We start from the raw sequence: 10,000 nt of genomic DNA, 5'->3' as shown, positions 1-10,000 counted from the left end.
TACACAGACGCACACACGCACACACACACACAAACACAGACACAAACACACAGACGCACACACACATACACAGACGCACACAAACAAACACACACACATTTATATATTAATATACAATTTTTTTAAATAAATAAAAAACTAATGAAAGTAAATAAAAATAAATACATATAAAAACTAAATAAATACAGACACACACACACACACATAATTAAATACACATACATTAAACAAAAAATATGTATACATAAATACAAATATATCAAATAAATTGAAATACATAAAAGAATAAAAATAAATAAATACATGCACACAATAACAAATATACAAATTAATAAATAAAATACATTTTTGAAGCGTTTGGAGTGGAGTAGGCTATAGGCCTATACATGCAAAACCTAGCCTATTAAGATTCATAGTTAGGCTATATGTTTAACTATTAGCCTATTATATTATTGTTTTAATGTCATATGTTGATGATGAGCAGCATGAGTAAGATAAGCTATAAGACGCGCAATATGTCTGGAGACATGGAGTGGGGTCAGACAGGCTTTTTATTGAGTGTTGTTTTGCAGAAATCATTTCTTTAAAGTGAATTTCGTTTTCTATAAATTGTATTATAATTTTGATCAAGGTTTTATAAACTAATGGCCTGTATATTTAATAAATAAGAAGCAAAATAAGAACTCTGGTAATGGATTGACGTGCGTAACGAACCCACTGGCCATGTTTCTGCGGCCTTTGAGTAGCCTAAGGCTGAAAGCGTCTTTCTTTTGAATACATTTCTAGAATGTCTTAATTACAGTCAGTATAACATACAATATATTACAGCAGGCCTATTTTAGATAGTTATGATAGCCTATTTGTGCACCGGGGTCGTAATTTCTAGGTTAAAGTTATGCCACTGATGTGAACATGAGCGGCCCATGCTTATGCTCATCAAGCCTGCATTTATTTAATCAAAAATATTGTGAAATATTATTACATTATGTTCTTTTAACGTTTTATTAATCAAAGAATCTTTTCATCATTGACATTAAATCCTCATATTAGAATGATTTCTGAATGATCATGTGACACTGAAGAGTGGAGTAATGATGCTGAAAATCCAGCTGTAATCACATGAATAAATTATATTTTAAATTATTTTAAAATAGAAAAACATTATTTTAATAATATTTCACAATATTGCTGTTTTTTATCAAATAAATGCAGGCTTTATGAGCATAAGAGACTTCTTTCATAATGCTGCATAATTTAAAAAAATGGTAATATAATAATGTCCTTTCACGTAACAATTTTGCCAGTCTACACTTCACATAATAGGCCTGTAGGTGCTGGTGGCACTTGGGTTTTGTTAACTTTGATAGTTTCATGAAATAGTAAACGGTGTATCAATATACATAAATACAAGTGAATTTAACATTACTTACCATTAATGCGACTTTTGCTGCTGTGGTTTTGTGCAGTGATTTGTTTGTTGTCAGTTAACATCCATTTTGTCAGTGATGGAATTCATAAAAGAGACAAACCGCAGGAAATCGTTCCACAAACGTTAGTTCGTCTGTCCATGTAATTTTCAACCGATTTATGAATAAGAACAGAAAATTACCGCTTCACATCGCCCAATGGAATTTGAACTTGCTTTGCCAGATCACGATTGGTTGGTGTATATACATGACAAACGGGCATTGGTGAATTGTGTAATACTTTAAAATATATAATATATAGACTTGTAATTAAATCAACACATTAGCTCTAATTATGGATGAAAAAAAATATATATATTGGTTTATTTTTTCCCGTAAGGCCACACACTCTCTGAAAGGGCCATATTTGGCTCTAGAGCCGTTTCCGAACAGTGGAAAATCAGCTGTCAATCAAAACGCACGCAACCCATAGCAACGCGTCATAGCAACGCCTCAACAGAAATTGTCCGACTTTTGAGCCGTTCGTTACTATTGTATACATTGTCATGTTATAATAATCACATTTATTTAATTTTATTGACCACAATATTATCATTGATATTTGTCTGAGAGGGGCACTTTTGATTCATTTTGAAAAAGGGCAGGGGCTCGAGCACCCAAAGCCCAAAGGTGTAAACATTCACTGAATAAACATTTAATCTTGATTAACAAATAAAAAGGCAATAGAAAATAAAGATGAGCAGTTGAATGACCCGAGGTGTGTCTCACCCGCTCCACCAGGATAGCGTCGCGCAGGGACCCGCGCGCCTGCTCCTCCACCACAAACCCCTTCATGTTCAGCGGCTCCGACATCTCAGCCTGAGCACACACACACACATCAGCACAGGTGCGTCCCTCATCTCCAGCGCGGAGCGTGGTCACACACACACACACACACACACCTTGGTGCAGAAGTGTTTCCTGAGGCCCTGGATGGGGTCGCTCCACACGCGGGCGTACTGGCGGAGGAAGAAGCTCCGCTCCGCAAACGGACTCAACACCTCGCCCAAAACCTCCACCAGCTTCTGGTGAGGGAGACTGTCGTACGCCCCGCTCACGTCCACCTGACACACACACACACACACACACACACACACAGAGAATGATGGGAAACTGAACTGGCTAAATGAGTGAGATTCTCATCAACGCTACATCAAAACAATATTCATCACTACATGTGTTACGCACATACACTTAAAGATGTTTGCATATAAATATTTATTATATATGATCATTATAAATTATAATATATATTAAAAGATTTTAAATAAGACGGAAGAACAAAACACTAAACTTGGTTAAAGAATTTATCCGACCAAATTATATTTATCTATAATTATATTGTATATGTGTGAGTGTATGTGTGAGTAACTATGCATGTGTGTGTGTGTGTGTGTGTGTGTGTGTGTGTGTGTGTGTGTGTGTGTGTGTGTGTGATGGGTAGGTTTAGGGGCAGGGGCAGTGTGTGTGTGTGTGTGTGTGTGTGTGTGTGTGTGTGTGTGTGTGTGTGTGTGTGTGTGTGTGTGTGTGTGATGGGTAGGTTTAGGGGCAGGGGCAGTGTGTGTGTGTGTGTGTGTGTGTGTGTGATGGGTAGGTTTAGGGGCAGGGGCAGTGTGTGTGTGTGTGTGTGTGTGTGTGTGTGTGTGTGTGTGTGTTCCAGCAGTGTCTCTCACCTTGACGAAGTAGAGCGGGCGCGGTGAGCTCTTCTGCTGTGGGCTGAAGTCCTTCAGGACTCGGTGAATGTCCTGCCAGCCCCAGACGGTGGAGCCCATGGACCCCGGGGCCTCGCGCACACACGCGCTCAGCACGTTCAGCAGCACCCGCACGCAACTCTGGAAATGCTGCTCACACACACACACACACACACACACACACACACACACACACACACACACACACACACACACACACACACACACACACACACACACACACACACACACACACACACACACACACACACACACACACACACACACACACACACACACACACACACACACACACACACACACACACACAGATCTATCACTGAGGAACATTACCTGTCCATGAACCGCTCATACTGTGCTAAACGTCCTGCTGTGTGTCATGTAGGGTTGGGCACGTTCACATTTTAACCGTTATCGGTACCGGTACCAAACGGTACCTTTTTTCGGTACTTTTGGGATGTTTACATAAATAACTGTAAAGAACCTGTAAGTCATTTATAGAAGTGTTATTGACATTATGCCAGAGCCGCTGCTCTCTGTCTGCCATTGTCTGTGCTGTTTGATTACTGTAATATTTACTAGTAAATATTAGGCTACTAGGTACTTAATTTAATTCATAAAAACAACCATATTATTATTTTTTCTTTTTAATTTCATTTCTATGAAAAGATTTCCCACAAATGATGTGTTATGTATGTTCTGGTAATCAAATGAAGACATAAGACATTAATTAAATTTATCTTGTAATTAATTTTTTTTTTTAAAAGTCAAACAAAGTGCTGCACCACTGAGCTTTATATGGTTAAAATTAAAACATGAAGAAAATTTTTAATATATATATAAAAAAAATTAAAAAATAAAGTGTTGATAATTTATTATTATTACATTAGTGTTAGTATTATTATTACATTGAGCCGTATCTAAATTCTACTGTACAACAGTAATTTATTTGTAAAGTTAGCCGAACTTTTATTTTGACGGGTTGCCGTGATTCTGAGTTTCTGTGTGTTTATGATATGACGGTAGTTTTTCTCAAATGAAACAGTAAAATGCTCATAAAGTGACTCACAGTGGCTCTGGAGATGATGTTCGTGCGTTCATGTCCTCATATGAGAGGCAGAGATGGAAACATGCGACCCTAACGCGCGATTCTGAGTGTGTGTGTGTGTGTGAGGTAAACCCACAGACTGTAAACCGCGCGTCTACGGCATTCATTCGCACAGAGACACGCATGATTCGTATTTAAATGATCTTTTTACGGTTCATATTCACACACACTCGTCTATATCACAATATGCGTTCTCAGGTACCGAAATTTGGTACCGATTGATTTCATGTGAATCGGTACTACTGTAATTCGGTCAGTGCCCTTAACAGTACCGAGTTCGGTACCCAATCCTAGTGTCATGTGACCTCACCTGCAGCGAGTCTCTGCTTCCTGTGAGTCGGGTGATAGGCCTCATGCTGCTGACCTTCGGGATGAACCGGATTCGGGATGTCACCGCCGTCTTCGGGAACTTCGCGGCCTGAGACGGAGACAGCGCCCTCCACTGGCCCTTACACAGATGAACACTGCCCACAAACAACCACCATCAAACACTAGCACACCACTGAACATGTCATTGAAACACACACTCACCTAAAGGATTATTAGGAACACACACTAATACTGTGTTTGACCCCCTTTCGCCTTCAGAACTGTCTTAATTCTACGTGGCATTGATTCAACAAGGAGCTGAAAGCATTCTTTAGAAATGTTGGCCCATATTGATAGGAGAGCATCTTGCAGTTGATGGAGATTTGTGGGATGCACATCCAGGGCTCGAAGCTCCCGTTCCACCACATCCCAAAGATGCTCTACTGGGTTGAGATCTGGTGACTGTGGCGGCCATTTTAGTCCAGTGAACTCATTGTCATGTTCAAGAAACCAATGTGAAATGATTGGAGCTTTGTGACGGTGCATTATCCTGCTGGAAGTAGCCATCAGAGGATGGGGACATGGTGCTCATAAAGGGATGGACATGGGCAGAAACAATGCTCAGGTCGGCCGTGGCATTTAAACCATGCCCAATTGGCACTAAGGGGCCTAAAGTGTGCCAAGAAAACATCCCCCACACCATTACACCACCACCACCAGCCTGCACAGTGGTAACAAGGCATGATGGATCCATGTTCTCATTCTGTTTACGCCAAATTCTGACTCTACCATCTGAATGTCTCAACAGAAATCCAGATTCATCAGACCAGGCAACATTTTTCCAGTCTTCAACTGTCCAATTTTGGTGAGCTGGTGCAAATTGTCGCCTCTTTTTCCTATTTGTAGTGGAGATGAGTGGTACCCGGTGGGGTCTTCTGCTGTTGTAGCCCATCCGCCTCAAGGTTGTGTGTTGTGGCTTCACAAATGCTTTGCTGCAGACCTCGGTTGTAACGAGTGGTTATTTCAGTCAAAGTTGCTCTTCTATCAGCTTGAATCAGTCGGCCCATGACCTCTGACCTCTAGCATCAACAAGGCATTTTCTCCACAGGACTGCCGCATACTGGATGCTTTTCCCTTTTCACACCATTCTTTGTAAACCCTAGAAATGGTTGTGCGTGAAAATCCCAGTAACTGAGCAGATTGTGAAATACTCAGACCGGCCCGTCTGGCACCAACAACCATGCCACGCTCAAAATGTCTTAAATCTCCTTTCTTTCCCATTCCGACATTCAGTGTGGAGTTCAGGAGATTGTCTTGACCAGGACCACACCCCTAAATGCATTGAAGACACTGCCATGTGATTGGTTGATTAGATAATTGCATTCATGAGAAATTGATTCAGGTGTTCCTAATAATCCTTTAGGTGAGTGTAGATCAGTTTTCAGAATATAACACTAAATATTAAATAAAAAATGTCATATTTCTCATTACAGTTATACAATCAGGTGCAGAAATTTTTTAATAAGGATAAATTAGATTCAATACAAACAATACTAGCGTTAGTACAATAATTTTTTTTCAGGATTAATATTTAATATTTACTTATTTCAGTTAAAAAAGAACAGCATTTATTTAAAATAGAAATATTTTGTAACACTATCGTTCGTTCATTTATTTTTTTCTTCATTTTTGGAAAAAATTAATATTTGTATGTGTTAAATTGATAAAAAGTGATATTAAAGATTTATATTGTTAGAAAATATCTATATTTTAAGTAAATGCTGTCCTTTAAACTTTATATTAATCAATATATTTGAATGATTTGTGAAGGATCATGTGTCATGTGACACTGAAGACTGGAATAATGATGATAAATTCAGCTTTGATCACAGGAATAAAATTACATTTTAAGGTATATTAAAATAGAAAAACATTATTTTAAATTGTAATATTTCACAATATTATAGTTTTTTTCTGTATTTTTGATCAAATAAATGCAGCCTTGATGAGCAGGAGAGGCATATTTTAAAACCATAAAATAATATATATAACAATTACATTATAAAAAAAACTTTTCTATTAATATATTCATATTTAATTTGAATAAAAATATTTAATATTTAATATACTGTAAGTATATATACAATTTTTCAAAAATTGTAATATATTTAAATATACGTTTTACATATAACTTTATTTTAAATTTACAAAATTTTCAATTAAAAGATCAATAAAATAATCAACAAATAACATGTAAAAATAAATATAGGTTTAAAAGAACATTTATCCATCTACTGTAATAAATAAATAAATAGATGCTAAAGTAAAAATAAATTGTATTTACAATAATGAGAACAAATGTGCTTCATTGTGAAAACAATGTAGAAATAAATCCTTATTTATCCTAAAAACGTGTCCTCATTTCTTTTGACAGGTGTTGTGCGGGTCACATGACTGTTGTGCGGGTCACATGACTGTTGTGCGGGTCACATGACTGTGGTTTAGCGCACCTGAAGGCCATGTCCTGCAGTTTGTTCCAGACTTCCGCCCTGTAGAAGCGCAGTGTGTGTTTCTGGCCTGTGCTCTCAGTGACGTAGAACCGGGCTCTGACCAGGCCCACCACCAAACCACTCAGAGTCCAGGCCAGGAACTGCCCGAAGATCCACTCTCTGTAGCGGTGCTCACTGGGGCAGTGACCTGCAGCATCACATGACCATATCAGTGGCCAATCACACAGTCAGACAAAGGGGGCGGGTCTAATGCCATTTCCTGCCTCATTCACACTGTTATGTGGCGTTCACACCGGACGCGATTCGCGTGAAGGTGGACGCGTGTACATTTTGAGTTTACTCGCGCGTGACATTCACTGCACAACAGACGCCAATTCGCGTCATGGGCGGGGCTTCTGCCAGCAGCTCGTCTTGTTGAGAAATGGCTGACATGGGCTGTGTTTACATGTCTTTTTTTTGTTAATATCTACTGTTAATGTGTGACAAAACGTAGTTTTAAGACTTTTTCAGTCGATAATGTAGTTGTTTAAAGCTCAAATCTGTGGTTTATTTATATAAAGAGTGCCTATTTGAACATGTGATCTGGTGTTGTGGGAGTTGTGAGCTCCAGTGGATCAGCTCAGCTCATTAACCCAGCGAGATCAGCCTTTCCTCAGCCAGTCCTTCTGCCGCTGGCTCTGATGTCTCTGTGGCGGCTCCAGATATAACGTTATATATTGCAGTTGTAACGTTAGCCGACTAGCACTGACTTTGAATGTTTGACTGCATTGTTTGCTTTATTTCATGTATAGCTTGATATACATTACTTATACTTTTGTATTATTGATCAAACATAAACTTGCATTTAACAAAAAGAGACTGGGTTGTGTTTCATGTCATTTAATGTTATCACCGTGATAATCATATTGTCTGAAGCAGATATTAATATACAGATTTTCTCCTCATTGTTGTCACTACTAGAGCAAGCTCCTGATTGGTTAACGTGGCCGCCTCAATCGCGCGAATCGCGCTGCAGAATGCCATTTCGCGTCTCTGCATTGACTTAACATGTAAATCACTCGCACGAATCGCGTCCGGTGTGAACGCACCATTAGAGTTGATTCTCATGATAAACATGGACTTTGCCAAATACACTCCTTCAGAGTATGGCCCTGTACAGGGTTTTTCCTACATTGAAAATTTTTTGGCGGCCGCCAAAACAAATTGTTGTCCCGCCAAAGCCTTATTTGATGAGTTATTGTGATTTAGGAGTGATGTAGAATAGATAACCGCTGCCCTTACGTTCACTGAGTGTCAGAGAGAACGACCAGAGAGCTCCTCCCCCGCTCGCACGCTCTCTGTCTTCAAAATAAGCATTCTTAGCTTTCTAATATTTCACATATTGGGTTAATCAAAATCAAAAGGTCGGAAGACCGAATCCATGTTGCACGTGGCGCTATCAGACGATGTTTTCCTTTAATTACCGCTGGGTGTGAAATGCGCTCAAAAAACATTGACTGATTCTCTGACCTTTCAATAAACGTGAAACAAATCCTATCCGGTTATGAAGTGTTTTCTGTGTGTTGACAAGTCTTTCGCGATGTTCTAACAGAAGGGATTCACACACAGCGCGTCAGCCAATGTCCGATTCGCCACATTATGACTCCTTTGAACCGAATCATTTTAACGACTGGTTAGAACGGATCAGTCCAACACTGAACTCATGAATCAGTTGAATCATTTACTCAGAACACTTGAAATGAGAACACAAGTGTGCTTACACACTTTAGCAAGAGTGGATAGTAAGAATTAGCTTTAATCATCCACAGTCTTTCAGCTTATTTATTTGGACAATGTGTAGTAAAATAAATAGCCTAAAATAAATAGCCTAAAATCATTTAGTTTAGACTGGAGTGAACCCAGAACAAAGTTGTGGTTAGCTAGCTGATAATTTTATGAAATTGTATATAGCAGAAAATTAGGCTATTTGTTCATTTTTTAATACTACTTTTTAATATTGATATGATTATATACCAAAACAACTATCAGTAAATAGTGTAAAAATGAGGAACAAAAACAAACATCAAGGTATCAAAATAAGATAAGCAAAAATTACAAATTTTCTTTGAATTTATTTAAAATGTTTTGTCAGTATTGCACTTGCAGATCACGTGGGTAGGGAACTTTTTTACTGTGCGTGCGTGCGTGTGTGTGTGTGTGTGTGTGTGTATGGATGACCATGTCTGTCAGCCACCACCGAAGACCATTTTTGACCCAGGAAAAACCCTGCTGTATGACATCATAAAGGGCGGAACTCCTTATTTGGGCACTTCTCCCGGATGAACACACACACACACGAATGAACGAGCTTTGTTCGGGTTACAGGAGCCGGCGCTGGCGTTGTGTTTTTTAAACACGAGATCAAAAATGTCACTAAAGAAATGTGTGTGTGTGTGCGCTAGGGATGCACCGGTTGACCGGCCAAAAAACCGGAACCGGACGGTTTTTGCTTCTAGCGCGCGATCGGCAACCGGCCGGTTTCTTTGTATTTTTCTGCCGATTTATCCGGAAGTGCGCCCGCGTGCACATACGCCTATATTGCAATCATTCGCGAACATGTCACTTGTGTGTTACAAACGGAACCTGGAGAAATGAGGGAAGAGACGAGATGCTGAAGGGAATGAAGAGCCGCTTTCCTGCGCGAGCTGAAGTTGCGCGAGCTGAAGTTGCGCGAGCTGAAGTTGCGCGAGCTGAAGTTGCGCGAGCTCACCTCTCCGCCTGCACAAGTGCAGATAGTGAGACGTTTGTTCAGCTCAGATTCTCACGTGTTGGGTCGGATGAGAAGAAACAGACTAACTTGTGACAAAGCCGAAACACTTCTTTTTGTAGCCTAAAGAAGAACATGCTGCACTTTAG

The 10,000-nt window shown here is 39.4% G+C and overlaps 1 protein-coding gene across 1 annotated transcript in view; it reads right to left on the bottom strand.

Moving 5' to 3' along the window:
* The window catches only part of tert (telomerase reverse transcriptase), a gene marked incomplete at its 5' end in the record, with an annotated part of 31,149 nt that overhangs the window by 13,144 nt on the left and 8,005 nt on the right, over positions 1-10,000 (bottom strand). Inside the window, 5 exons of the mRNA XM_079828605.1 lie at positions 2,196-2,285; positions 2,369-2,530; positions 3,140-3,307; positions 4,597-4,750; positions 7,106-7,292. Of these exons, the coding sequence (XP_079684731.1) occupies positions 2,196-2,285; positions 2,369-2,530; positions 3,140-3,307; positions 4,597-4,750; positions 7,106-7,292 (761 nt within the window). The remainder of the gene's footprint in view (positions 1-2,195; positions 2,286-2,368; positions 2,531-3,139; positions 3,308-4,596; positions 4,751-7,105; positions 7,293-10,000) is intronic.

The sequence above is a fragment of the Gobio gobio genome (assembly GCF_949357685.1).
Source record: "Gobio gobio genome assembly, chromosome: 11".
Taxonomy (NCBI): Eukaryota; Metazoa; Chordata; class Actinopteri; order Cypriniformes; family Gobionidae; genus Gobio; species Gobio gobio.
The sequence above is the reverse complement of the archived record's forward strand: the minus strand, read 5'-3'. Positions and strand labels throughout refer to the sequence as shown.